At 41.6% G+C, this 27,936-nt stretch overlaps 3 protein-coding genes and 1 long non-coding RNA gene across 11 annotated transcripts; 2 read left to right on the top strand and 2 right to left on the bottom strand.

The window, feature by feature from the left end:
• Positions 1–10: 10 nt before the first annotated feature.
• LOC114152144 (phytanoyl-CoA hydroxylase-interacting protein-like) lies at positions 11–7,395 on the top strand. The gene is made up of 6 exons (XM_028029902.1): positions 11–883; positions 4,686–4,882; positions 4,965–5,139; positions 5,695–5,812; positions 5,916–6,096; positions 6,462–7,395. The coding sequence occupies exons 1-6, from the start codon at positions 811–813 to the stop codon at positions 6,834–6,836; spliced, it is 1,119 nt and encodes a 372-aa protein (XP_027885703.1). The 5' UTR covers positions 11–810; the 3' UTR covers positions 6,837–7,395.
• On the bottom strand, positions 4,650–8,170 carry LOC114152146 (uncharacterized). The gene is made up of 4 exons (XR_003597074.1): positions 8,018–8,170; positions 6,181–6,246; positions 5,926–6,102; positions 4,650–4,785 (listed from the first exon to the last, which is right to left on the bottom strand). It is a non-coding gene; the product is annotated as an uncharacterized LOC114152146 (long non-coding RNA).
• On the top strand, positions 7,977–14,554 carry LOC114152143 (scavenger receptor cysteine-rich type 1 protein M130-like). Of its 3 annotated transcripts, XM_028029899.1 has the most exons (10): positions 7,977–8,072; positions 8,577–8,609; positions 9,824–9,970; positions 10,065–10,184; positions 10,590–10,754; positions 11,019–12,254; positions 12,333–12,626; positions 12,724–13,053; positions 13,127–13,220; positions 13,305–14,554. In XM_028029899.1, the coding sequence occupies exons 6-10, from the start codon at positions 11,855–11,857 to the stop codon at positions 13,405–13,407; spliced, it is 1,221 nt and encodes a 406-aa protein (XP_027885700.1). In that variant the 5' UTR covers positions 7,977–8,072; positions 8,577–8,609; positions 9,824–9,970; positions 10,065–10,184; positions 10,590–10,754; positions 11,019–11,854; the 3' UTR covers positions 13,408–14,554. The 3 variants fall into 3 exon arrangements, with proteins under 3 accessions (XP_027885700.1, XP_027885701.1, XP_027885702.1); XM_028029900.1 differs by having other exon boundaries at positions 10,065–10,754; XM_028029901.1 differs by lacking the exons at positions 7,977–8,072; positions 8,577–8,609 and having other exon boundaries at positions 9,481–9,970.
• A 790-nt stretch (positions 14,555–15,344) lies between these two features.
• LOC114152141 (SUN domain-containing protein 1-like) lies at positions 15,345–27,895 on the bottom strand. Of its 6 annotated transcripts, XM_028029890.1 has the most exons (20): positions 26,198–26,365; positions 24,747–25,102; positions 24,641–24,667; positions 24,307–24,495; positions 23,076–23,207; positions 22,748–22,822; positions 21,768–21,831; positions 21,395–21,429; positions 21,067–21,242; positions 20,269–20,553; positions 19,259–19,351; positions 19,122–19,183; positions 18,659–18,803; positions 18,301–18,573; positions 17,424–17,508; positions 17,154–17,269; positions 16,855–17,022; positions 16,684–16,776; positions 15,837–16,002; positions 15,345–15,759 (listed from the first exon to the last, which is right to left on the bottom strand). In XM_028029890.1, exons 1-19 carry the CDS (start codon positions 26,266–26,268, stop codon positions 15,886–15,888), a joined length of 2,562 nt encoding a protein of 853 aa, XP_027885691.1. In that variant the 5' UTR covers positions 26,269–26,365; the 3' UTR covers positions 15,345–15,759; positions 15,837–15,885. The 6 variants fall into 6 exon arrangements, with proteins under 6 accessions (XP_027885691.1, XP_027885693.1, XP_027885690.1 ...); XM_028029892.1 differs by lacking the exon at positions 26,198–26,365 and adding an exon at positions 27,608–27,895 and having other exon boundaries at positions 15,345–16,002; XM_028029889.1 differs by having other exon boundaries at positions 15,345–16,002.
• Between the last annotated feature and the right edge of the window lie 41 nt (positions 27,896–27,936).

Here is a 27,936-nt window from a genome sequence, read left to right as displayed (position 1 = left end):
AAGCTCTGAAGCAAAGCAAACACTGTATTCGCTCCTGTCAGTGGAGCGCGACCGCAAAGCGAAGCAGTGCTTCTGGAGCAGCTAATCCTCTTATGTAAGCGCTCATTTAATTCAGTTTTCAGCGTGGCCTCTAATCCTCCATCAGCTGTGTGTTAATCCACAGGAGAAGATGTCACTCTCAGGCAGCAAACGGTCAAACATCTGCAGATGTTCGGGACGTTTCTCAGCAGAACGGAAATATGAAATGCTGCACAGTGTTGATTTTATTTATTTATTCATTTATTTATTTTTACACTTAAAAAGTCGTTATTACGGTTATCTTCTCGTCTCCTCTGAGAAAGAGCAATCAATACAGCTCTCTCAGACGCAACAGATGGATTCAATTCCCTAAGCTAAACACGGCAGGTGATTATTACTGTTCCAAAAAGTGAAAATTGAACATTATTACTCCCAGACTTGCATTTAAGCCTTTAAAATGCTGCAAGTTTTCTGAAGGTCTTTCAGAGTTTCTCTTTGGACTTTGACTGCTATTCCGTTCAGTTTCAGCTTAAATACAGGCAAAGGAATGTGTATGCATGAAAGATAAAGGAATGAAAGTAAAGTTTGTTGTTGCTGTGTCAGTGGATGTGGAGGGATAACAACTTCCTCTCCCTCCCTCTCTCTCTTTCTCCCTCTCTGCTCATCATCCCCTGATGTCATCAAGCACAGAAAGAGAGAGAGAAGGAGAGAGAGATAGAGCGAGCTGCAAGCAGAGTGGTCAACTGTTTCTCCTCTTCAGGTTTTTCGGTCACCTCTCCGAGTACCAGCAGCATGACGGAGCCTCCGAGCGGCCTGAGCAGTCCAGATGTGGAGGTGAAGAGTCTGCAGCTGGACGACCGCCCAGGTCAGTGTGCGTCGGCTCGTTGTCCCCGTCAGACAGACTAAAAACGTTACTGTTTCAAAATGTCTTCAGTTTCTTATGTCTGCTTTTAGTTCTTTCTCAGCCGTCAAAAAAACATTTCTGTTGTCTCCCTTCGCTCTGCAGTAGAGTAAAGGAAAAAACAAAACTTGAGCTGCCTGTATCTGTTGTGATCCCGGTGATGAAGCGTCGCTTCCAGCTCAAACATCCTGCGGCAGCTGACACGGCAGTGATTCCGCTACAACGATTCAAAACTAAAATCACAAACCAACTTGGTCTGAATCCTCTGGTACAGAGCTGTCCCGTTTAGGTTTCATGTTCAGCTTAGAGAAACTTTAGTCTGAAGGCCTCGTGTCATAGAAGGAGATTTTTACTCTTGGTAAACAATTTGTTCTTTTTTTTTTTTTAAACGACAAAAAAAAAAAACATGACAGAGGTAAGAAAGCACTGGCCTACGAGGTCGTCGAGAGGAGCCAACACTGAAGACACTGATATTGTTATCAGGACAAATGAGAAGGTGCAGCAGGACATGTCTGAGCCATGACAATGAGCTGACCGAGCAGCTGGTCTGAGAGGGAGTTTTATCTGACCGGTATGTTGGGTGATTCTTTGTCCTTTGTTGTGATGAAGTGAATGTTATTTCATCACGATGTGAAGAAGAGAAATCAATGCTGTGTGCAGCGGCTCCATGTTTCAGGAATTTAGTGTAGATTCAATTGATCATGTTTTTACTGACACATACTTACTTAAAGACACAAGGCAGCCCCTCCCAGAGCAGTGGTGTCGTTTACAGAAGGCTCTAATCGGATAGGAATGTGCTGAGGATGATTATTGTCTTTGGCTGCTTTTTAGCTGAATAATCAGGCTAACAATGGACTGGATATCAGAGCTGCTAATTTTGTGCTACTAAAAGCACTGCTTTTTTCCTACTAATCTGGCTATGTACGAACTCAACCGTTTGTCACTTCCTGCCGAATGTTTGCTTTGAGGACGACAGAACGGTTTGTTAACTCCTGGGACATGCTCGTGACATGTGACGTGGATTTGAGAAGTGTCTCCGAGCTAAGTCTGAAAGATGAACGATGCTACTTTTATGGATGTTCGTTGCTTCACGTATCCTAGCAACACCCTTTTCCAACAAGACTAGCGTGGCATATTTCTGAAAAACAGGCAAGCAAAAACGTAAAGTCAGCCGTTGATTGGTTTGTTGGCTTTGCAGGAGGGTACATTCTCTCGCCACGTTGTCTTGCCCTCGTGTCTTCTGATAAATGGTCTTCGGTACTTTTCCAGCACTTTGGCCTGTATGTACCATTCAGTCGCCATTCTTCCTTCCAGTTGCTGCCAAAGTTGCATGATGATGACGAACACTAACAGGAGGTCAGTGTTGCCTTCTCTTGTGTGGCAAAGTAAGTTGACAATAGCTGCAATCTTTGGAGGTGGCACTCTGTGCAATGCAAATGAAACCAGCGTCAGGATACAACAGGTCAAGGCCGACTGCAACACTGCAGTGCAAAAAAAGGGCCTACACCGCCCTGGCAAATCCGGTTTTAATGCATCAAAGTGTCAATTCAATTCACGGTAGGGAGGGCTGTTTTTGCCCTGCGAACCAAAAAGAGAGTCGTGCATTTTCGGGATCATCCGATCTCATCCGAACTGAAAGTTTCTCTTGCAGAACAAATGACCTTCACAGCTCCAGAAGGAGGAAGAATCACATTAGCAAAGGGTGAAACAGTTCAGCGTCCGTGTTGAATGGTTGGGATCCTTATCGTCTGCTGTCCGGCAGACTGGGAGAATAAATGAGAGCCACTGTCCTCTCCTCTCAAACCGAAACCAGCTGTGGCTGGTTTTCACTGGTGCTGCCGACAAATTTAAATTTAAACAGAGAAGCAAACAGTCCAGGCGTAGCCGTGGGACGTAAAGGTTCTGACTGCTTCGGGTTTGGGTTTTGGGTGCAAATTGCAGCCACAAACGTCAGAGATAACAGCTTTGAGAGAACCATCCAGAGATAATAAGAACATGGAGTTACAGTAAAAGATGAAGGACAAGTTACAATAAGTAAATAAAAGGAAACAAGATAACTGGGAATTTTGAGTTGATTCATGTCGTTTTAGGAAATCAAAAGGTAAAACTGTGATTAAAAGCAGCATTGTTACATTAGCCCAAACCAACCGTACGTTGTGACCTCTTTCAAGGATCGTCTCTCCCAGCGATGGTTGGATGGATCAGTTTTGTGCAGGTGGCAATGGCTCAGAGACCTTAAGAGGAAAAACAGCTTCCTGTCTCTCTGTTTCTTTGTGGTGGGAATTTTGGCAGCTCAGCCTGCTGATTTCCATCCCTGTGGATAATTACCTTCCCAGTGGGGATGAATGGACACATCACTTCCTCCATTCACATAAAGGATGGAAGGATAAACACAACAAGAAGAAATAAAAACTTTGGTTCTCCTGAAGGTGTTTGTAAATCTGATCATGAGTCAAAGTTTCCAATTACCTGATATCTACTCTGCTAAAAATTAAAATGTTCTCTTTTTTTTTATTTCTCCAAATGCCACCCTTCAGAACAGAAACAAACAAAAACAAAACCCTGATGGCGCTAAATGTTCCAGCAAACAAATCCATCAGGCTTGTTTCCTACGGGTTTGCTGAATTTTTGACATCTGCAACTGAAAAACAGACGCGCCTCCGTCATCATGAGAATAATCTAGACTCGCTGCAGCTTCAATTCATCTATAATAATAATAAAACAAAACTGCCATGTTTCTTTCCCAGAACTGACCTGCACCTCCTCTCCAACCTGTTTTTTTTTTACTTTTCCCCTCGGTGAGCTCTCAGAATGTCCCCCTCCTCCCCCCGGCCTGTAAAGCTTGGAGCCTCCTGCTGTCCTCACCTCCTCAACAGGCTCCTTGTTCGGCCTTCAAGCTCTCAGTGTCTTTGTGGACTGAAGCCTTTTTGTGCTCAAACATGGGCAGAAAAGAAGGGATGGGAGAGAAAGAGGAGGAGGAGGAGAACAGGGACAAACGAACACAGAGCACAGCGGTCCTCGCAGGACGACACGGATTTCCTTTTCTCCATTCTGTTGGTTTTGAAGGACCGAACAAAGCAATGAGGAGCCACATGACGTAGTTCTGTTGTCGGACGTTGTTTTGTTCGCTCCAGTTGACACGATTCTGAGCTGGGATCTGATTCAGGGTCAGAGTATCCGACCTTTAATAGATTAATCCCTCGCTGTGACTGTGAAATAATCCTCTTGCATCATGAAAAAAAAAACGCCCTGACCGTCAAAAAGGGCGGGAGCACCAAACTGCTTCTCTTCTTCTTCCACGTTTGAGGACTGGACCACTTTTCCTGCCAACACACATCCAGCTTCAGTTTGTCAGTTTTCATCCATTTCTGTGTGAGACATTTTGAAATTAGTAAGGTGACGCGTGACACCGTTTCCAGGGAGAATGGGACCAAAGAACAACTGGATGTCTCCATGGATTGGTATTCACAATGTCAGTGTGGTTTTCAGTGCTGGATGAAATAATGCAACGTTGCACAGAGGAAAGCTGCACTGAAAGAGATTTTCTGGAATTTGTTAAAGTCCCATGCAGCAATGGATGCATGTTAAGACATAAACTTGAGCTGAGGAGATCGGTTGTTCCACAAATCTTCATGTTTGCTGGCTTCCTCTTATTGACAAAAGAAATAGTAAAAATAGAGTTTGTTGTTAGGAAATTTATTTTATATAGGTTACTGTAGAAGTATTTCACAGCTGCTCTCAAAAACCTACATATTTGTTCTTCCAGAGTCAGAGTCTGCGGACAGCGGCATCGGGGACGGGGACGAGCTGCCGGTTCCTCAGCAGATCCTGATCAGCAACGTCACATGCGACTCCTTCAAGATCAGCTGGAACATGGAGAGCAGAGGCCAGGATCGGATCACGCATTACTTTGTTGACCTGAACAAGAAGGAAGACAAGAGCTCCAACAAGTTCAAGCACATGGTGCGAGACGTTCAGCCGTGGCGACTGACAGACGTCCGTCAACGCGGGCGCCGCGTTGATCGAATCTCATCCTGTGTTCCAGGACGTACCGACCAAGCTGGTGGCCAAAGCGGTTCCTCTGCCGATGACGGTCAGAGGTCACTGGTTCCTGAGCCCTCGGACGGAATACACCGTGGCCGTTCAGACAGCCACCAAGCAGCCTGACGGAGAATACGCTGTTTCTGCTTGGAGCGAGATCGTCGAGTTCTGCACAGCGGGTCAGGCGGAAAAACTGAACCACCTGTTCTTCACTTCAGTTTCGTAGAATAAAGAGAAGATTTCAGGTTTCACAGTAATATTGTTGTCAGCTTTCAAATATAATGGGCTTAGTCAATTTTTGCCAAAAGTGATTTTTTTTTTTTTTTACCTTAATCATGTTTGTTTTGTTTGTTTGTTTTGCAAAAAAGAGGTGATATTTTATTTTTTTAAATTTTATTTTATTATTTTTATTCATTTATTTTTTGGCAAAAAATGACATAGGCCATTATTTTAGAAAGGTGACTATTAAATCTGGTCAACCTCCTTTTTTTTTATCATGTCCTATTATTATAGGACATGATAAGAATAGACTACAAAAACAGGATGCATATTTCACATATCTTTATTTTTTTGTAAAAGTCATTTTGAAGTGATCAATTTATCTGGCCGACATTCAGACAGCTATAACCAAACCACATTCCAGACTTTCAGATGGCCAATCTCATCCAAAGCCTAAATATAAAGCCAATAACCAGATGTGCAGTTGAACTAAAACCCGAAGTTTGATTTTGCAGACTACTCCACCGTCCAGCTGAAGCAGCTCCTGCTGAAAGCAGAGGCCATCGCCGGCAGGATGCTACCATTCACCGTCTTCTACAGAAACCAGCAGAGGGAGTACTTCCAACCAAACAGGTGTGACCCGCCGGTGTAACTGCACCACTCCTCCATGCCATATTAAATGCATTTTAACCTGTGATTCTGTCTCTCTGCCTGTGTATGTGTGTGTTGTGAACAGCCAATATTACCGCTCCAGAGATGCTCAGTGCTGTCGCATGCTGCCGTCAGTGAAGGACAACAGCGGCAGCCACGGCTCACCCATCAGCGGTAAGCTGGAAGGAATCTTCTTCAGCTGCAACACAGAGTTCAACACTGGGCGACCTCCGCAGGATTCTCCGTACGGGCCGTACCGCTTCCAGGTACATCTGTAGAGCCACAACAATCATTTAATCTATCCGTCTGCTACAACTTAAAAAGTGTCGGTCCTGTTGGTTTTCTGGTACCTGTGGTGTTGTTATAGTGCTCATCTCTATAGATTTTGTTCCTCTCCAGGAAGTTGTGGCAGAAACCTTTGGGAAATCTGGATATAAAAGCATATACAGATTCATAACATTCATATCATGCAGAGATATCTCAGATCCAGTTCAGCCAACCCTGAGCCCAACTGTAGAACCATCAGTACTTCTAGTTGAACAAGTCCAAAGTGGGTTGAAGTGAGAGACAGTTGCGATGCAATTGTTACCAGTGACTGCACACATCATGTATGTCCATTTATGTTTTCCAGATCCAAGCAGACCTCCTGTTCAACCAGAACACCAACGCCTACTTTGGGGATTTTTACTGCATGTACACCTCGTATCACTATGTCATTGTGGTCCTGGCCCCCAGTGGCTCCAAAGGGGACATTTTTTGTAGAGGTAAGCTGCCAGCCTTGGATAGGTCAAACAACTGCTTCCTGAGCTGCGGTGAGGAAGAGGACGGCTCGCTGTCCTTCCGTCACGCTCAGGACGTCATCCTGGAGGTGATCTACACGGAGCCGGTGGATGTGTCTCTGGGGACGGTGTCACAGATCAGCGGACACCAGCTGATGAGCCTGTCTACCCTCAACGCCAAGAAAGACCCCAGCTGCAAGGTCTGCAACATCAGCGTGGGACGTTAGCGGCTTCTTCAGACAGTATGACCAGCTGACCCCATGGTAACAAGCACAGGAGGTACTAACTGACTTTAACTCTACTGGTTACGTGCCCAGCCGAAAGGGTCCTCCCAGAAACCAGGCTCCTGGATTGGTTCGGCATCAGCAAGACAGCGCCCTCATGTGGTCGCTTGGATGAAGATGGTGCAGGGTGGATAAAGAAAACATGGAAACTGCTGTTGGTTTCCTCCGCCAGTCTGTTGTTTTTATAACCTTTTCTGTCTGTTTTTATTGTTCCCATGGCAATCGATGTCGGTTTACAAAATATGCATCTAACCCCCAAAAGCTTAGAGATTATCATTGCCTTATCTTTTGTTTCAGTTGAGCTCTTCTGCAAATTAAGTGTTTGGGTCGGGGGAGGTTGCAAAATCGAAATAAAAGCTAGAAACAAAACTAATTCAAATGGCAACAGAAGACTGTGTTTGGGTAGTTTATGTCAGACTGTTAGTCAGTGGAGAATAACGTCTAGATGCTGTGAATGTTCTGTCTTCAGAATCAATAAACAGAAATGTTACCTGAAAAAATACTTGCTGTCTTTATTGGTGGTTTCTGTCCAAAGCAGCCAGATAGCTTCAAGAGCTTTTAGCATTTTTAATCAAACAAGAGAGCTAAGTCTATTTATAAAGTTTAAGAGAGAAATTAGGAGCAACCTAAGTTAATCAGATGCCGAGCTTCCTCTTCGTCTGTATCTCCTCATCACTGAGTTCACTCCAACATCTCTGACAGGAAACTCTCAACAGCTTCATTGCTTATTTATGTCATCAAAAACTTTCTTAATGGGTCAGTCAGTAATGAGAGATTACAACTGAATATCATCTGTATAAATGTGGTGTGAAATGCTGCTAAAAATGCTTTCCAACAGGTACCATAAGCACAACTAGAATAGATGTGTCCAAAGAACAGAACCCTGAGGAACCCCGTGTCAGGTCAGCATAATAAAATAAGGCTGCAAAAATTGCCAGAAACAGAAGAACATCTCTTTTTTTGGTCTATGTTATATCTGTGGTTTTACTAGTAAACTGTGGCTCCAAGAATTCACTTATCAGAATAGAGATAAAGGGAGAAAACAGTAAGAAAAAACCCAAAACTTAATGACTTCCTAAGAGAGGACAACACAAACAGCAAAAAGACAAGAGACGGACATTTACCTGGACATGGATCAACTGCTGGTGATGTTGCTCCTGCTACTGCTCTGGGGCTCAGGTAGGACAAAAAAAAATGTTAGGGTCAAAATGCAAAATAAAACATTTCAGTCAATTGAATTATGATGTGTAGAATTATCAAATAATTCCACAATAGTTTTAAACCAATAAATAAATGGTTTAAAACTACTATTTTCCTTTGCAGTTTTTTTTTTATTATTGTTTAAAATATTGTATATCTGCTTACTTGACTGGGGCTATTTTTGCTAAAACATCATTTGATATTTTTTTGCACTTAGATAACAGAAATTACTTGATGACATCAAAGCACTGAGTTGTTGAAGTGTCTCAATTCTGATGAGTTAAAACTCATTCGGACAACATTATGAAGAAGTTAATGTGACTTAAAGCTTGAACTGAATAGTTACATTTAATTCAGCTCAGTTTGATTAAAAAAAAACGTGTTTCAGGTTTTATCAACAAAACACAGAAAGGGGGAGATGATATATCTGTGTATATTTTTAATGAGTTTTTTTTGTTTGTTTGTTCTTATTTATGTCTATAGAGCAGCAGGCTGAAGGAGACAACAGCCCAGCAGGTAATCAGATGCTGTTCAGTCAATGTCACTGTTCCTATTGCACCAAAAACACATCAATACATGTTTAGGTATTGAAAAAACACATTTATGTCCAACTAAAAGCAATCTGATTTACAATAATGACATTTGTAATGTGGTAAAAAAAATTTTATTAGAACAGTCTAATACAATGTGACTGCATTTATAACAGAGCAACATGCATAGAGATGGACCTGGATTTAAACTGTTATAAGGATTTTTTTAAAAGTTTTTTTTAGTTTATCAGTGTCATTACCATAGCACAATAATCTCCCTTGAAAAATCTTGCTTGTTGTAACTTTAAGTGTATTTTCTCAGTGTGGAGCATTTTCCATGAGCACGGATCACACTTTGAAGATCAATGTCATATTTCACAATAAAAGACAATAATTCAAGCAAGGAGATTTAGAGATTGAACATTTTAAATACAGACAGAAAGCATTTTTATGAGTGTAAATGCAAAAGAATACAAAAGTGTTGCTTTCAAAATATACTGGAAATCCCAAAACACACCAATGAGCTTTTAAGCTTTTATTTTCTTTTTAGGAAACTATTAGAAAATAAATATAACCAAGATGCATTATTTATTTCATTTGTTGTCATTATTTCAATGGAATGCCTTAACGGTTCTTTCTTTTTCGTGCACAACACGAGGTTTTCGACTCACCTGAGCTCAATATGTCAACTACAGATGCGCAGATCGCTTCATCGTGCTTTTTCTTTAGCACTGGATTATTGTGCTTAGTGTTCATAATACTGATGTTTGTGTAATGATATCTTTTTAAAGGTTTTGTTGGCTCTAGTGGCCTTTATTTGAAAGTAGTCCAACAGGAAAGAGAGTAATGAGAGAGGGAGAAGACATGCGGCGAATGATGCCAGGCCGGGAATCGAACCTGCGACTATTGCCATGAGGGTTAATGCTTCTATATGTGGCTCGTGCTTTGCCCCTGCATCACCACAGCACCCCTGTTTAATGTTATTTTATTTAGAAAAAAAACCAAACTTGCTCTTTCCAGGTTTTTCTGCAGCTCTATCTTAGTGGGTCAAGGTTCTTGGACATTTCATCTGATTATACCTCTCACTCTGATGACATAAAGAAGCATTAGAGGAAAAAATACAAACATGTTCTTAAACACGGTAGTGAATAGCACAACTTTTTAAATAGATCTATTATTGGTCTCTTCTTAATTTTTCAGGAGCTTCATGTGAAACAACAAAAGCTGACATTGTGATGTTGGTCGACGAGTCTGGAAGTATTTACTCTGAAGACTTTCGACATATGAAATTATTTATATCTAAACTAGTTCAAAATGTCCATATTGGGCCCATCAATTTCCAGATTGGTAATAATTTATGATCAGTTACAAGAGTTGAACATCAATAGTACATTCATAAAAACAATATCTGGTTTGACCAATAACTGTGTGCTTTTTGTAGGTCTGACTAAGTACAGTGAAGAAGCAACAACTGAGTGGAATTTGAACACACACAGAACCAAAGAGTCCCTGCTGAAGGCTATTAAAAAAATACAACAGAATGGTGGAGGCACAAACACAGGTTAGCGTATTATTACTAATAAAGCAGATTCTCGGCATGAAGAGCTGTGGAGTATCAGGTTCTGTTCATACACAAACCAGAACATTAAAAAAAAAAAAAAAGTGAAACTATGCCATTTCAGCCACTGTATGAAATCTAACAGTTTCCTTCTATTTTACAAACAACCTCTGATGAAAATTCAGACCTAGATAATGGATTACAAGGAGAAAGAAGAAGGTGTTCAGTGACATAACAGAATTCTGTCTGTCTGCTGTAGTGAGATTCCTATACTTTCCTGGGTAGCAGTGGGGGGCAGAGCTCTCAGAAGCATCTTATTTCATGAGACAGGCAGACAAGAATCTGAAGAGACTGTAGCTCTGAGCCTTTTAAAAGGACTTTTAATGCTTATTTTGTTGCAACTTACAGGAAACGCTCTGGAACACATTCTGCATCACAGCTTCAAACCCACAGCGGGGATGCGTGCCGACTCTAAAAAAGTGGCAATTCTGATCACTGATGGACAATCTCAGGATAATGTGACGTCTGCTGCCAAAAACCTGAAGGACACTGGGATAGAGATGTACGTTATTGGTGACTGGCTTTTTCTGGATTGATTCGATTTAAATAATCAGAGTACAGCACTTCAAAATCAAAAGTTGCTTGGATAAGTTGGATGAGTAAAGTTGCTAAGATAGAGTGCAATGTGATGGGTGACAATTTGTTTTCAGACTGATTATTAGTCCGAGAGACACACGTCAGTACCAGAGTTGTCTATAGAAGTTTTAGTTTAGTCCTGTTATCCACCAAGCTATTTTGTTCTTAATGCATCAGTACACTAATGATATTTTTTTTTAGGTGTGGGCCAAGGCGTTGATGACAGTGAAATGAGGGACATTGCTTCTGGAGATGTCGGAACATGTGTGTACAAAGCTTCAGATTTTAGATCCCTCCACAGGATTATAAAGAGCCTGACCCACAGCCTGTGTGCTCCCAGCACAGGTAGGCATCATCTGCACACACTTAGCAACAGGTGGATATTTGAAGCTGGACATGGACTTTAATTCTGACTCATTTCGGGATTGTTAACCCTCTAACACAGTGGTCTTAGACTCCAGTCCACAAAGGTCCTTCAGATTCTAGGAGTATCTCTGCTTCAGCACACCCGGCTTCAATATTAGCTCGTTAGCGGAGCTCCGTGGAGCTTGACTGCATGTTAATGACGCCGTTTGGCCATTTAATTCAAGCATGTATCCCTTGTCTTAACAACGTAAAAAGCTGCAGGACTCTGACCCTCGAGGAATGTAGCTTGAAGCCACTGCTCTGAACCCTGACCTATCAAGCATTCAGGTAGAAATGAAGCTTCTGAAATCAACTTCACCTCAAATATGCCAAGACAGCCGTGATGTGTGACAAAGATTTCTCCCGAAATACTGATTCTGTTTCATGAATATGTGGAGCAGGATCCAACACGGGTGTACTTTATTTTGAAAGAAGAAGGTGTTCAGTAACACAGACCGGAAATACTAGACCGGTATAGTCTAGTCTTTTTTTTTTTTTTTTATATGATAATATGAAGGTCTCAGTGAATGTCTGACTCCGGCATGTCCATTAGCGGAACAGTAAAAAACAAGAGATAACATTCAAAAAAATTGTGAAACAGGAAATGGGATCTTTGTTGTTTGTTTTTTTTAATGCATGCATCCACTGGATACCAAGTGTATACAGATGATGCTTACCTGTACTTACCTGTGTGTGTGTGTGGGCGTGTGTGTTCAGACTCTGTCAGGTTGGTGAATGGTACCAGTCTGTGTTCAGGCAGACTGGAGGTGAAAACCTCCCAGTCCAACCAGATCTGGTCTACAGTATGTGAAGCTGACATTGACCAGCAAGATGCAGAGGTGGTCTGTAGGGAGCTTGGGTGTGGATCTCCTTCAGTCCTGCAGGGGGCGCTCTATGGAGAAGTGGAAGCTCCAACAGGGGCAGCAGAGTTCCAGTGTGGAGGAACAGAATCCTCCCTCCTGGACTGTAGAAGATCAGGCCCTGTTAGAAACACCTGCTCACCTAGCAAAGCCGTCAGACTCACCTGCTCAGGTAGAAGAGGGGCGGAGTTATTCCTGTTCTGATCAAACTGTGCTATCATTTACTGATGACTGTCTGATTTGAGTTCAGGACCCGTCAGGCTGGTGGGAGGAGCCAGTCGCTGTGAAGGAACGCTGGACCTGAAGCTTGGAAGATGGAAACCAGTGAAAGCCTCAGGTTGGACGGTGAGGGAAGCAGCTGCAGCTTGCAGAGAATTGGACTGTGGTTCAGTCGTTTCCATGGGAACCAGGAATGACTCTTCAGTTAGACAAGTTTGGGAAATTGAGATCAGCTGTTTGAAATCTGGATATCCACTAAGGCAGTGTGCATCAGCGTCATTATTGTCATCTCAGTCTGGCACCATTCTGGAGCTTGTGTGCACAGGTAGAATCCAACGAAGCTAAGCAACTGTGATGGTGATTGTTGCTCGATCTGCATTCAGACTCTGAAACTGACGAGCCAATCATCTGTCTCCTTTCAGACCTGCTGGTTCAGCCAATCATTTCGGTGTCGTCCAGTGACGGGGCCACAGGCGCCCTGCAGCGGAGCTCAGCAGGAGTGTTTCGGGGCTCCAGCTTCACCATCAGCTGCTCCATCCAGCCACAGTATCCAGGAGGCTCCTTCCAGCTCTCCTTCACGTCTTCCAACACGACACACAGCTACGCCCAGCCAGCCAGCAATCACTCTGCACACTTCCTGTTTCCTGCTGCGAAGCCCGCCCACAGAGGAAGCTACCGCTGTGTTTATGACCTCCATGTTTTCTCTCATAACTTCTCCTCCGTCAGCCATGTGCTGACTCTGAGTGTCTCAGGTAAGCCGATGGAGAGCTGAACGCGGCCGGGTTTGTTCTTGTGCTCATGCAGTGACCGAGTGCGTCTCATCAGATCCAACAGTTTTCATCATCAGACTGGTGGTCCTGCTGCTGAGTCTGCTGATCTTCATCTCTGCGATTTACGGCAGCCGTAAGGTTGCGAAGAGGTTTGTTTCTGACTCAGCTGAAGCCTTCAGATTGGGGATGATGCTCGAACTCAGCTGGATGTGTGTGCTTGTATCTTCCTACAGACCACCAGGGGGCAGCAGACTGTCCCACGGAAGAACGTGGATGTTGGAGGAAACGAAAGGGGGCGGGAAGGTGGTGGAAGAACAAGAGGAGGCAGCTCTGTAGCGACACCGTATGGTGGATAATGTGTACTGAAGGAAGCAGGTCCTTAGAACCGCTGAAATATTCTTGCTGTTACTTTGATGCTCAATCTATTTTTCCCAAATCATGTCATGTGCTGTATTTTTTTGATTGGCTCCGTTTTTCCAGACTACTGTCTTTTGCTTTCTTATTAATGCCTTTTAATATAATCTTTATCATATGGTTTCAGACTGTTTAGGTTTATGTAAATCTCAGATTATCCAGAGTTTATAATCAGTAGTGTAGCTGTGAGTTTACTTTTTGTGTTATGTGTTAAGGACAATCAGTCAGAATGATGAGTACGGAGCTACGTTGGGGTCATAAAGATTGTTCAAAAGGAAACAAAAATTGAAACTTAAAAAAAAAAAAAAAAAATTGAAACCGAAAATTTTTTAAAATTGATCTGAAAAACAGTTTTAAATCTTTTTTTTTTTTCACTTCCAATTTTTATTTTATTTTATTTATTTTCTGTTTTCCACCAACATCATGGTCTCAACTTAGCTCCACAGGTTGCATCAGGTCTCATATAAAGTGATTAAAAACAAAGTATCTTTTTGGATGTTACGTCTGTTTTTAAACTTTATCTGTCAGGTAAAACATTGAAGCTAAATTGAAACATTTTATTTTAGCCACTCTAATATTAAGTCTCTCGTTTTGTTTCTAATAAAGATTATTTTTTGTTGCATTTTTAATGTAATTACAAACCAAATTTAATGTGTAAATCCTAAAAACAAGACACAGAACCAGACACAGCCTCTATCTATACCAGCAAAGACAAACCGCATTGTGTGTTTTGGAATAGGAAAACCCAAGGAAGGATGAGTTGAATTACACTAGAACTAGCAGTACCTTCTATAAGAACTTCTACCTTAATTTTCAAGATCAATCCAAACTGCTTTGGAAATAAGAAAAAAAAAAAAAATACAATAACCTTTTTTGGCTGGATTTTCATTCTGAAATTCTGCAGAGAATCCCTCTGCATGGAGACAAGTCTGAGTCCAGCTCTAAACATTCATCCGTCTGGAAATCCTGAGTTCTCCAGGTGAAATAGTTTCAGGCGATTTGATTCATTGACGAGACCCTGGTTCCTCTTTCAGTTCTGCTAAAAATAAACCTATCAAGAAATCAACAACAGTTAACCCAGTAAAAAACAAAGAGAAGGTCATATCAAAATCAACACCCCAATTTGCAAAGCACTAACTTCTGCTTTAGACACAGGAAATATGTCACAGTGTTTTGCCATTTCCAAAGAACACCGTAAACCAGCTAGTTAAATGATGTTGTGCAATCATTTAAGAGCTTCGTTTAAAACACACCAATTAGGTGTGGCAACACCATTAATGCCATCAAATGGAGCGGAAGACAAAGTGGAGGTCCACAAAGAACAAGGAAGAAGTCGACGAACCGGTCTTGAGGCAGAAAGCTTGAAGAAGAAGAGAACCAACGTCATGAAATTAATTCTGATCAGTAACCATTCATATAATTTATGTGTAATAATTGAAACAGCCATTTAACCAAAAGAACCCTGTTCCCCAACACACATGGCATCATGGATTTCCAAGAGATCAGTTTTTAAGATGTTAGTGTTTTTGGTCAGACAGTATTACATAGTTTATAGCACAATCACGTATGTTACCTTCAGTCGTTATAAAATGCTTTACCTATCAAATATGACTTAAAAGAAATTTGACTTCATAATTGAACATCTTGAAATTTGGCCTCTGTCTCTTTAAAAACTCTTATTCTGACACTCTACCTTAAGGAAGTCATCACACCATTGTTTTACAAATTATTAATTTCACTCAAAGTACATTTTTTTATATTTACATAGAACTCATTTTAATAAACTACTGTGATGTCTGATCTGCTTCCATCCTGCCGTCTGCTTGACACTTCATTACATTAATGCAACAAGAGAAAGCTTTTAAAATGTCAGATCTTTATTATTCAACAATTCAGTTTAAAGTCTTGTACAAAATTATTTACATACATCAAATGTATACATAAAAAAGTTCCAGTGCAAATGAGGAATAAGCTTTCAAACTGGAGACAGACAGCTGCTGTTGGAAATAGTTTTTTACTTTTTCTTTCCCTTCAAGTGTTCAGGTTTCACATTTTTACAGTTTGAAAACGTAAAACTATTTTTTATATTGCATCGTCTGCTGAAGCAGGTTGTTGTTTCAGTTTCTGCTTTAAAACCTTCCCTCCTCTTCAGACCGTTTATCCGTGCCGTGACGCAGAGAGAAGGTTTCACGCTGACGCAACAGCTGAATGACATCACACCTGATAAATGCATAAAACACGTGACAACCAGCAGCGACGACCTGGAAGCAGAACCTGGATAGAGAAACTATGAACAGATTCATTGGATCACCGGGACAGAGAGCGTTTCCATGGGAAACGTAAGAACCAACCACTGCGCAGACGGTTAAAAAGCGAGCAGAGCTTCTCCGCCTCGTCGACTCAGACATCGCTCGGCAACCCGTGCACTCTGAAGCGGTACATGCACGTGTACTCTGGGTGGCCCCAGTTAGACAGAACCTGCACCTCGATGATCTGGAAGGCTTCGTCGTTCTCCTCCTGGTAAAGACCAGAGAAATGAATCAGAACGGTCAAAAGCCGCCATGTTTCTCCTGGTTTCCATCCTGTGATCTAAACTTTTTTTGGTAATATTTTAACGTTCGCCAGACTTTCTGAAGGTCTGTCAGAGTTTATTTGGATATTTGTTTTCCAACACTTTTTTTTTTTTGCATAAACCCACCAATGTCCATTTACATTTAACATCTTTTTAAAGACAAATATGATTTAAGCAAAATGCCTACATAAAATTCTGACAGTTTATTAACTTATATACTGAATAATTTGCAATTTACTAACAGCTTTAGTTCGTATCCTTTACAAAGTGCTTTTGCTCTTTAGGAAGTGTAAACGCTTTTTAAGTGAAGACAGTTATTGATGAAGAAAAACAAACTTGTAGTGAAATAAATCTTTTTTTTTTGTTTGAAGCTTTCTGCCCACTTTGTTAGAGATTCACAATATAAAAGGAAAACATGTAACCGTCATGTTATTGTTACATATTGTTATCCCACTTGTCTGACATTACAAAGGGTTTTAATTATTTGCTTCTGAATCATTCAGGCTGAGAAATGAAAAAAAGATGAAAGAGGAGAGATGTCAACTCTGAGCTCAGAGTTTCTTTAAAGGAAACTCTGCAGCTCAATTCCAATCTAGTTTCTAAAGATCTGAGGAACAACCACTTACTGAGATGATGAACATCTGCAGATCCTCTCCGTCTTCGTCGTACGTGTAATTTCCCAGCAGTTTCCCTCTGTCCTGGTCCTCGTCTTTTAGACCCTGAAAATAAAAAAAAACAATGAAGCTCAGACCAAATGCAGCTCTTCAGAGAGATCTGTAGTCCCGGCGCTCTCGTACATAAACGCTGAAGTCTCGTGGAGCGCTGCGCAGCGTCCCGCTAGGGGCCAGGGATTTGGGGACGTGCTCCATGGTGACAGCCGTGGGAAGGATTTTCATGGACAGCTGGATCACGAGGAAACCTGTAGATCCTCTGAAGGCCCAGCAGTTCCCAGGATGGACATCAGGCTGCGGGGGGAAGAAGGCGGGATTATTTTTTGAAAAACTGAATTACGGGTCTGATATTGCTCACTCTGGCGTTTCCTTCTTAGAAATCAACCTTCATCTTTTGCAGTGTGTTGGTTCAACAGGAGCGTTACCTGGATCACGGTTCGAGGAGACTGGGAGAAATACCAGAGAGGAAATCCGAATAAGCTCAGCAGGGCGGCCTTCGTCTCGTAGGTCTCTGAGCAGCGAGTGCTGAGGATGCTGCCCCCTGCAAGATGAGCACACACACGTCAGGCGATTTACAAAAACCCAATACCTGGATTCAGCTCTGGGTTTATAGGGAACACAACAAAAAGAACCAAAATCTGTATGGACAAACTGAACCGTGAGAACAAAACGGTAAACGAGAGTCCGTTCCCGACCTCCGGACTCCAGAGCGTAGTCGGCCAGGCCGGTTCGATCCTGAGAAAACAGCTTCAGAGCCTCCATCACCATCACATGGACTTCCTGGAAATGCAGAGAAGCAGTTTAGGAGCTGTGAGGTTAGTATGAGAACATCTGGGGATCAGCGAGTCAGAACAACCTCAGTACCTTTATTCTATTTAATTCATAGAAACCCTTAGGGATCCAAAAGTGTCAGTGTGGAAAGTCAATGTATGTACAACAGTCAATAGATTAAACATCAAATGTTTGAGCGATTACTTTAGTAATCAATTATTCTCATGATTAAATCGATCAGAAAAAAGGCACATTCATAAACACTTTTCCTAAAATGCAATAACACAGGATTCTTTTTAATATATGCTAGATTTGTAGAAAAGGTTACATCTGCAGCTATTATATATATATATATATATATATATATATACAGTATATATATACATACATACATAAACGGTGAAGAGCTCAATTCTTTCTGCTTGACTCAACACAATCCGTCACATTTTGGATTAACTAATTAATAATTGGATGGCAGAATTTGAACCAGGTGAAGGAAAAACAATGCCAATTCAGGTGTTCTGGGTTGAACATATTAGCAGATAAAGTTTTTTTTTTCCATAAATGTAAAATGTTTATACATTTTGTACAGTTAAGACCTAATTACAGGTCTGAGTGTGTTATTTTTTCATGAAATAGCCTTTTATGAGTTAACAATTAAACAATTACTAAATTAATTGACCATTATTTCAAAAATTTGTTCCTCACAATTAACTGTTTCAGCCCTGGTTGGAACCTTCTCTTTTCCTTAATATGTACCAACATCACATGTGAGGGTAAAATTGAGACTTTCCCACTCACCTCCTTGGTTACAGCGTTCCCAGGAACGTCCAGTACATCCTCTTTGACCGTCTCCTCTTTATTGTGCCGTCGCTGCCACCAGCTGAGTTTCTGCAAGATGCTAGACTCCAGAGAGGACAGCGCCTCCTTCAGGTCGGCCTCGCCCACAAACCGCTGCGACAGCCACTGCAGGAGGGACTCCGGCAGGACGGAGACCCCGCCCTGGGTCAGCTGGTTTCCGTAGACCAGGGCTCGAACCTCCTCCCGGATCAGACCCGATACCTGCTCTGACATCTGTGGGGGAAAGCTTCGAGTTAGAAACGCTTCACCGAAAGGCTTTTATTGTAAAAAGTGAGCTCTCAGTGTTGCATCCCGTCACCGTCTGCTGGATTCTGTCCAGCTTCTGGCAGCCGTCCTGACACCCAGACAGACCGTCTACGTCCCGCTTCACGTCCACTAGAGCTGCCTCCAACCGCGAAACATCTGCCTGCAAAGCATCGTGGGACGGTTTGTCCACGCCGGAGCTGTTGAGAGGAAATTTACATTTTAGGTCTGAAATGAGTTGCAGACGGTTTAAACAGGGTTTCTGCAGGTTTCACCAAATCAAATTTCAGACTTAAGACTTTTTAAAACCATTATGAATGGAATATAAGAACTACATCACACTTTTTCTGTGTCTTTTTGAGAAAAAAAAAAGAACACATTTAAAAAATACATAGAATTTACAGGATTAAATAGTCAAATTTTAACATCTAGAATTTAAGACATTTTAAGGCCTTTATTTAAGACGCATGTATCTAAGACCTTTAAAGGATGTACATTTAAGCAGGATGAAAAGCTACCTGGAAGTGTCTGGGAGAGCAGCAGGGGGCGCTGCGTCAGCTTCATTTCTTCCTTGCAGCTCCTGTATAACAACAAATTGCCAAGATTAGACCGATTCAGATTTGGTCCTGTGTGTGAGCCGAATCTTAAGTCTTACCCAACTCCTGGCTGTGACCTGCTCCAGCTGCAGCTGCAGCTGATCCAAACGGGATGCCTGGGTCTTCAGCAGCAACAGATCCTGCTGTCGCATCTACGGACACACACACACACACACACACACACACCCACACAGAGAGGAAAACTCAGTTTCAGGTCTTCATTCTGAAGGCTTCAGTCTTAGTCTGTGTAAAATGTTCATGTTTTATTGAATAATAAATCTAAAGACTGTGTTCACTGTCAGAAATCATGGAAACTTAAAAAAGAAAAAAAAAAAAAAAAAACCAACAACTTCTAAAATCTCTTCGGGTTTTAGTCGTCAGAGACACAAGTGATACAGTTTCAAAGCATTTCAAACAGAGCTGGGCGATACGACTTAGAAATAAAAATCTCACATTTTTCTCATGCTAGATTAGATTTTAACCAACTTTTTCTTCGCCCTCATATTCTTTTCTAAAACAGGAATTACAACATTGAGAAAACATTGTCATAAAGTTCAGTTGTACTAATGGAGTATCAGGGTGTGGCTACAAGGATCTTTGTTTAGTCACGATAACACAGTTATAATATTAGCAGAATAAAGACGCAACTCTACTGGAAGAACGTCCAGTAGAATTGGTAATATTGTGACTTTATTCTCATATTACTACAACTGTGTTCTTGTAATAGTATGAAAAAAAATCTTAACCTGACCATCATAGTGTTGACCTGAATTCAAAGTCCAAGTAATTAGAAGCTTCTAAACCAGATGGTCAAACAAGATGGCGGCCTTTGGAGTGGTTTTTAATCGCTCGGAACTATGAAAACCCATGAAGTGCGCATTGGTGAAAAAAGAAAAAAAAAAAATCCAGATTTTCTAAAAATTTAAATCTTCAAAAACCAGAAGTTTGATTAAATTGATAAAAGTCAATTTATCACCCAGCCATAATTCGAAAATATGAAGACTCTTTTCAGTGAGCAGAAATTAGTGTTTAAATGTTAAGCTGGTGACTGGGGGTGGCGTTTAACAACCTGCTCCCTCAGCCGTCTCTCTACGTTGAGTTGTCTTCGTAGCACAGACAGCTGCTGCTCCATCAGCCCCCTCATCCACAGCTCCATGTCGTACTCGCTGCGTTGGGGCCCGGACGCCTGCTGACGGAGGTCGGTGTAGAGCTGAAGCAGCTCCTTGTGACTCTCCTCCGCCCGTCGCCCTGCAGCCTCCATCTCCTCCCACAGTGCCCTCAGACTGTGCTCCATCTGAACATGCTGCTCAGAATCCATCCCTGCTGGTGGAGCTGGAGACGGAGCTGGAGCCTCCTGGTAGAAAATATGACCGAACCACAAAGGTCTACTTTAAAAGGTGAAGGGATGCAAGTTATGGATTAATGAGTTAATCTGAAGTTAACTGATTTTATTGATCAACTAACGATTAATCAATAAGTGTCCATTTTCTTAAAATCCTGAGTATTTAGCAAAAGGACCGACTGACCGAAGCTGACGCTGCTCCTCGAGTGTTTATATGTCAAAACAAATCTGCATAAAGAGCATTTTGTATCTCAAACCAGACTGTTGGACCGTTTCTCTTTCCCATTCTGGTATGACCCGCCATCTTTATTCCTGTGTGAACTGACTCTGATTAAGAACGACCAGCGGCACCCTCTTCTGGATGGAGGCCATACTACAACACAACAATCTCTAAGCGGACAACAGTTAATCAAATGGATCCGATTTTAATTTAAAACCGTTACCTGATAATTAATAGTAAATGTATAACTTGTTTGCATTCCTAAATTGAAGATTAGGATTATTTTTTCTTTCCTGAGCAGATACCTGTGGCAGCATTTCAGCTGACGGAGGGTGACTTTGGACCAACTCCTCTGGAGCGCCCTCTGCTGACTGGCTCTGAAGAGGTAAGAAGCTGTGGAAAGAGGACAGACCTGGAATGTCTGCAATGTTGATCCCCAAAAGGAGCGAGTAGATACCAGCTGGACAGTACCACGACAAACCTGATGGGAAAAACAGAGAAGCATTATTATTTTATGTAGACTTCAAGTTCAAGGAAAACAAGAACTACCCTAAAAACAATGGTGACGCTAAGAAAACAAAGACAATTATTTAAGCAGCAACTGAATCTGGATTTCCTTAAAGTACAACTTACTGAAGAGGAGGAGGAGCAGAAGTACGATGAAGAGTCTGGGGAGAAAACAAGACAAAACATTTCAAATCAGCTGAGTCTTATCTTAAATTAAATTGTTTCTAATTCTGAAAAAGAAATAATGGCTGGTCTGTTTTTTTTTTTTATGTTTTCCTGAAGCCTGAACTTTCAGTTTGTCACCACACATTATATTATTTAACAGGGAATTATGGACCCAAGATTAGCCCACCAAACAAAAACCACTTCATTAACATTGAGTTTTATGATCTTCAGAATTCGCTTCAACATAGTAGAAGAAGAAACGCTTATGGTTTAATCAAAGTCCTCTAGATGCGGAGGTGTCTGCAAGTTTGTGGGATGCAAACAAACATCTTACTTGCTTAAGCGGGAGGACGAGCTCATGTGACTCCATTGTCCGTTGATCCATCTGAACATGCAGCCTGAGGACACAAACAGATCCAGGATCAGCTGCAGGTCGCGTTAAATGAAACGAGATTCAACGTCAATAAAGTTCTGCTAAACACTTAAAACAAGATGCACAAACTCCACCCCACAATGCCTACAAAAAGCTCTTCAATTGCTGCAATTATGAAAGATTTGAATCTTCTTTGCTGTGATTCAGACTGTGTAAATGTTGCTGATATTTAAGAGGTGGAAACTCATCCACAGTCTGATTCTGGTGCATCTTATTTCAAAACACACATACACCACAGGACCACTACAAGGGAGATCAGAGTCGGGGTCTTCTAACACCACCTACAGACATCTAGCTAGGAAAACAAACGACACACATGGCGACTGTAACCTGCAGAGTGTCCGCCTCTCAGTAAAGCAGAGAAAACCAGCTGGGTAAGAAGCCACAGAGCTGCCGCTGCAGAGGCAAATGTTAGTCAAACCGAATCAGAGCGATAATCACAGAGATTATTTTATAGAAGTACTCTGGCCGTGTCAGCTGCAGCTGCTTAAACTGAAACATTTCCGTAAATTAATACATCAGAAACCGAGTTCCTGTTTGAGCAGCTGCTCTGAATGTCGCCTGCAGCTCCTGCTGCCAGTTTTACTGAGTGAACCTGTGAAAACTGCAGCGCCGCACATGAACTCCAACAGATCGGTAGACCAAGAGGAGGAGGAAGATGAAGAGGAGATGTCCAGCTGGGAGCGCTGCTTCTCCTTACAGTCGTCACCTGTTGAATAGATAGGTTTTTCTCTCCATTAAAACTACTCTGTAGCATTTAGCTTCCAGAACAGTTGATTCCTGAAGACCTCTTGTCCTGACTGCGTAACATCCTGCAGAGTTTAATAGAAAACCTTTTGAACGCGTGCAGTCCCACAGCTGCTCGGACCCGTTTGACTCACACAGCGATCCGACGGGATGAAGCTCCTCCAGGTTGGCTTCCTTCAGAGCCATGACTCCGCTGTCCCTGAACCGAGCTGCAGCACAGGGAACAGAGACCTCAGAGACGTCAACGACGTGCGCGTCTTCTGAGGTCGGGAGTGGCTGCAGGTGTAGCCACGATTTGCATTTCACCGGGGAAACAGCCAAAGTGAATGCCTGAGCCGAGTGATTTGTTGGGTTTTAGAGTAAGCTGAGTGTTTCCACCCCCCTCCACCAGCTAAACACCAGAATGGGTGAGGAAGAGGAGGCGTAGACCTGCGAGACCCATCATCTTCAGACATTCTTTACCTCCACGCCTGTTGGGCTGTGAACGTGAGGACGGCTGGAACGCCTGCCAGGTGAGCTGCAGCGCAGACGCGCAGCGGGCTGCGGCTCTCCTGACAAACGGCAGGGAGGAGGTCAGCCACAGCTGCAGCACATCTGGAAGAGCCGAGTCAAAAAAGATGAAGCGGGAGTCCTGTGGCGGCTTCAGTTCAGCCTTCCTCACAGCGGCAAGGCGGGAAGCCGATTTACATACCGAGTAACACAAAACACGAAAGCGCTGCAGCAACACAATTTACTCCAAACCTTCAGAGGCTTCAGTGTCAAAAAGGGGAAAATCACTGTGAAAAAGTCTCCACTTTTAAACATAGAGGAGTTTCTAAACTAAGAGCGTTTAAACAGAACATGGATGCAAATTCCACCTGATCAACTGGTGGAACTTGTACTAACGCCTGTTGCAATAAGCAATTAATTAACTGCATGATAAGTTAAACAGAGCTAAATAATTTCCATTGTGAAGATTAATATTTTTTGAAGGGCAATGTTGTTTGCAGAGACAAACCATAAATAAATATATTTTATTCATGGTTTTGGCAATAAGTGGTTTTTAATTTCAGTTTTATTTGTTGGTTTTGGTTGAGTTTTATTTTGGATATTTAAAATATCTTCCAGTTTCAGTGTTATTTACAAAAATCCAAGTTTATTGGTCTGTCTGAGGGAAAACTTGCATCATCATGTTATTATCAATATATTACTAGAAAATTGCTTCAAAACAATATTATTGTCTTTTGAATAATGTTGTTGCCATCACAACGTGTTACTATCACAAACCTACGCATGTGTTGAACTGGTACCTGTTAACTTTACTGTTAAGTTATTCATTTTTAAACCATGACTTTAACTTCCGAGGTTTAAATAAAGTAACTCCAGCTCAAGCCAAAGGACCTTCTATCAAAATCTACTTTTAGTTCCAAGGACCAGATATAAAACTACTGGGCTGCCGCACCTAAACTGTAGAATGATCTGACTTTGTTACCTTGACTCGAGTCTGATTTATTTAGAAACCATCTGAAGACATTGTGGTGGAAATGTTTTAATATTGGCATTTCATTTTTTTTTTTTTTTTTTTGAATCTGTGAATGGTGCTATATAAACAAACTTTAAATACTCGCTACCCAATTTATTTTAAATGAGAATGCGACAACTACTTCAAGTAAAGTCAAAGATTGCATGAAGAGGAAGCCCCGCCCCCTCTCACCTGCCCTGCTCTTGCGACCTCTGTAGTAGATGGTGGAGGTTTCCGTCTTGGTTTCCTTGTTAGATTTTGGCGCGCTCGGACAGTTGCAGTCTTTACAGCAAAGCCTGCTGAGCGCCTGGTCAGAGTGTTTGGCACAAACACTGTCTGAACCAATCAGAGTGCTGCTCTCACTGGCTATGATGGTGCTTTCTGACAGATAGAGAGGGAGAGAGAGAGAGAGAGACATACCAGATGAGCCAGCAGCAACTTTTTTTCAGCGGAGATGAGTCTGTTTTTGCAACTCAAATTCAAATGATGAAGGAAGTTTGCGTTTCCGATCCAAGCAGGAACCTACCGTTAGGATCTGCATCCTGGTCCAAACCTGAGGAGGAGCAGCAGAGAGTTAAACGCGGTCCAGATTTATGCTGATGAAGACGTCAAAGAGGAGGCAGCGGGATTACCCCAGAAGGTTTCGACCAGCGTGCTCTCCTGGATGGAGGACTCGTCCAGCAGGGAGGAGATCAGGGAGGCGTCCGACGCCACGCTGTTGACGCTGCTGTTGTGGAGGAACTGGCCGACGGCATTCTGAGGAGAGTCGACGAGGAGCGACTCTGAGCAGGAGGCCGAGTTCCGCTGGGAGCGACGGGGCCTGTCGCTCCTCCAGCTGGCTCCTCCCACAACGAGGGAGGCGCTGCCGCGAGGTGGAGGGCGGCGGTCCAGCAGGCCATCGTCGAGCCGCAGGCTGCGCCTGGACATGAGGGAGGAGGGGGTCCGCTGCTCCTGCTCGGAGTCCGACGGCGATGACAAGTAGCAGGAACTGAGGAGGAAAAATTTAGAATGAGTCAAGAGAGGTGGTCTGACAACTGGAAACAGGAATCAGGATGGTGATTGAAAACTCAAGCTAAAGAAGGAGCAGCTCTGTGAAGGGGCGGCCATTTATCGTATCTCGTATCATTTATTATGACAAATTTCAATTTATCGTCTTGATGAATTTCAATTAATGTTGAATAGAAAAAAATGGACAGTATGATTGTAAATGTTACTTTTACTTTTTTTTTCTGTTTTTACCATTTGTTCTACAAAAGCATCAATAGCAGTGAATTCAAAAAGATAATTAAATGCAGTTGCTGTGCAGTTTAATGAGATAAATCGCATTTTGTCCCAAGTGTAAGTCGTCAGTGCCGCCCTAGAGAAACTCATTTCAAATGGGAATGTTTTTAAAAGACAGTTCTTATGTTTGTGGTGCCATGCAGTCACAGCCATACAGTTACCCTGTAAAAAGTAGTAATAAATAAATATTTTTTTAAATCACAATTTTCATCATCACAAATGTACCAGAAAATATCAGGATACATTTCAATGTCCACATCACCCAGCAGTCATCATCTTAACTGAACTAAAACACTTTTTACTTCAAAAAAATAAAAATCACTAATGAATTTTAAATAATTGTTTAAAAAGAAGAAATAAGAAAATAATCATAATTTCAAACACTTTCATTTATATCAAATGCATATATTCTGTAATTAATTTTAAAAGATTTTAAAGTATTAACTATAAAGTTATCCTGTCATGTGTGTTTGTGTGTGAAGGAATAAAATGTATGAATTTTTTTTTTAATGGCTTGGTTTACTCCCGCTGATTCTGTGTGAATATTTACAGATAATTTACCAGTCAGAAAAGCTGATTCTCTTTCACACCAGACTCTCAGCGTTTACACTCATGTCTGTGCTGCAGCTGAAACACCTTTAATCTGAAAATCTGATCGAGGTATTTTCAAAAACACCCCCAGCAGTTCTGATCAGAGCCTGGGTTCGAGCACTGATCAGCCTCGGCCTGACAACAACAAATCCCTGCAACCTGATCTCACACTCTGACCTACATACACGACACATGAGTGGAGGATACACACAGGTCAGTCCAGCCCCAGCTCTGCAGCTCTTCGTCTTCCTCCCCCATTACAAGAGACACGCACATACACATTGCAGCTCGCACATCACAGAACCACAGAGATGAATAATGACATTCTGCGTGTGCGGCAGCGGGTCAACTTCGTCTTTAACCTGCCAAACACTTCCTGGACCTGTCAGGGGCCATTGAGCTGATTAGACTCCGCCCACAAACACACACAGGTCAGGTGGAAGGAGTCCAACAGGGAAAGCCTGAGTGAAAAAGCTGCTGAAGCCCAAAGAGAAACTTTAAAAGACCTTCAGGAGAACCATCAATTAAGAAAACTTCAAAAGATGAGCCTGGATTAAAACAAGAAAAATATAGAGCACTGAGTCAGGAGCTGAAAACTGGGCAGCTAGTAAAATGGCAAACGGTTGAGTGACAAGTTAAAAGAACAATAAAAATCAGCAGATATATTTGTTAAACCTGAATTGTGTTCATTTTTTTGTCTTCAATGCCAAACCCAACAAATCAATAAAGTTACAAAAAAAATGCAAAGAAGAAGAAAAATGATGGATGAGAAGGTAAACTTACATAAAAGTTAAAGGAAAAGCATTCAAGTAAAAACTACAAACACGTGATCCAAATAAAATAATTACTCTTGAATCTTGTCTAAATGAATGGAAAAATAATCTTGAATCTTAGGATAAAAATTAACATTAAAAAGGTTTATAGAATTTAAGAAAATTTATTTTTAAAAATACTTTTTAGAATTTTTGTTTTGTAGTCTAAACAAAACAAAAATGGCCTCATTGTATGTTTTAACTCTCACATTAGAAATAATTGATAAAATCCTGAAGCCAAAGATTCAACAACATTAATTGATCTTATAAAAAAGGTGAAAAAATAGAGTCCCTGTTTATATGATTATTAAAAGGATTTTTGTTTCCAGAGATTTTTTTTTACCTTAAAATGTTTTTTGCTGATGATAAAAAAATTAAAATCAAGATTTAAATTGATTATTTGACACGAGTCTCTAAATTACAAGTAGTAAATCAGAGTTTTCAAGTTTTATGTGAAAAGAATAGATCCTCTTTTAAAATAATGATCAGGCTGAATCGTTATTATCCATATGTCTCTGAAATACTTATAGGTTCTATTTTAGACATTTGTGGGGGGGTTTCACCCTGTAACTTAAATCGACACAGGGAGATTTAATTAAAACGTACTTCCAGCCAATCAGCGTCGAGAACGGGAAACTGATGTTGAAAGGAGCCAATCATGTCTAGAAGAGGGCGTAGCCCCGCGAAAATCAAACTGTTAAACAATATTAGCCCCTTTGCTTGTGAGGGCAGACATTAAAGAAAAATAACACAAAACATGTAAAGTTCTTACAAAATAAAATTAAAATAAAGCGACAGAAAAGTTTTACCTTCAGCAGAGCCACGCAACTTTCGGAAAAAAAACAAAAACTGGGCGGACCAGAACGGCTGCTAGCTAAATCCGGACCGGAGAAAACAGATTTTCATAACAAATGAATAGCGGTTAGAACTCGGACTGGTCAAAAATGCTGCTAAAGCCCGTTTTCAGGGTGAACCATCTGAAAACATGAGATGACAGTGAATTTAACTCAGTCAATCATCGATTCGGCACCGTAAAAGCTGCTGTTTTTATAACTACGAGTCTTATCATCGCCCCCGTGTGCCAGAATACAGTATCAGCTCCGGGGATACCCGAAGATCGTCTATAAACCTGAAGATA

This window comes from Xiphophorus couchianus, chromosome 10 (genome assembly GCF_001444195.1).
Source record: "Xiphophorus couchianus chromosome 10, X_couchianus-1.0, whole genome shotgun sequence".
NCBI lineage: Eukaryota > Metazoa > Chordata > Actinopteri > Cyprinodontiformes > Poeciliidae > Xiphophorus > Xiphophorus couchianus.
Note: the sequence above shows the minus strand (reverse complement) of the source record. Positions and strands in the feature narration are given on the sequence as shown.

Coding starts and splice junctions, on each gene's coding strand:
- LOC114152141 (XM_028029889.1), bottom strand. CDS start 26,268: ATGTGTATGTGCGTGTCTCTTGTAATGGGGGAGGAAGACGAAGAGCTG. Junction 21,832..22,747: donor TCATCCCGTCGGATCGCTGT/GTGAGTCAAACG, acceptor TTGTGTCCTCAG/GCTGCATGTTCAGATGGATC. Junction 20,554..21,066: donor CAGCTGAAATGCTGCCACAG/GTATCTGCTCAG, acceptor ATTTTCTACCAG/GAGGCTCCAGCTCCGTCTCC.
- LOC114152143 (XM_028029899.1), top strand. CDS start 11,855: ATGCATGCATCCACTGGATACCAAGTGTATACAGATGATGCTTACCTG. Junction 12,255..12,332: donor CGTCAGACTCACCTGCTCAG/GTAGAAGAGGGG, acceptor ATTTGAGTTCAG/GACCCGTCAGGCTGGTGGGA. Junction 13,221..13,304: donor AGCCGTAAGGTTGCGAAGAG/GTTTGTTTCTGA, acceptor ATCTTCCTACAG/ACCACCAGGGGGCAGCAGAC.
- LOC114152144 (XM_028029902.1), top strand. CDS start 811: ATGACGGAGCCTCCGAGCGGCCTGAGCAGTCCAGATGTGGAGGTGAAG. Junction 5,813..5,915: donor GAGTACTTCCAACCAAACAG/GTGTGACCCGCC, acceptor TGTTGTGAACAG/CCAATATTACCGCTCCAGAG. Junction 6,097..6,461: donor ACGGGCCGTACCGCTTCCAG/GTACATCTGTAG, acceptor TATGTTTTCCAG/ATCCAAGCAGACCTCCTGTT.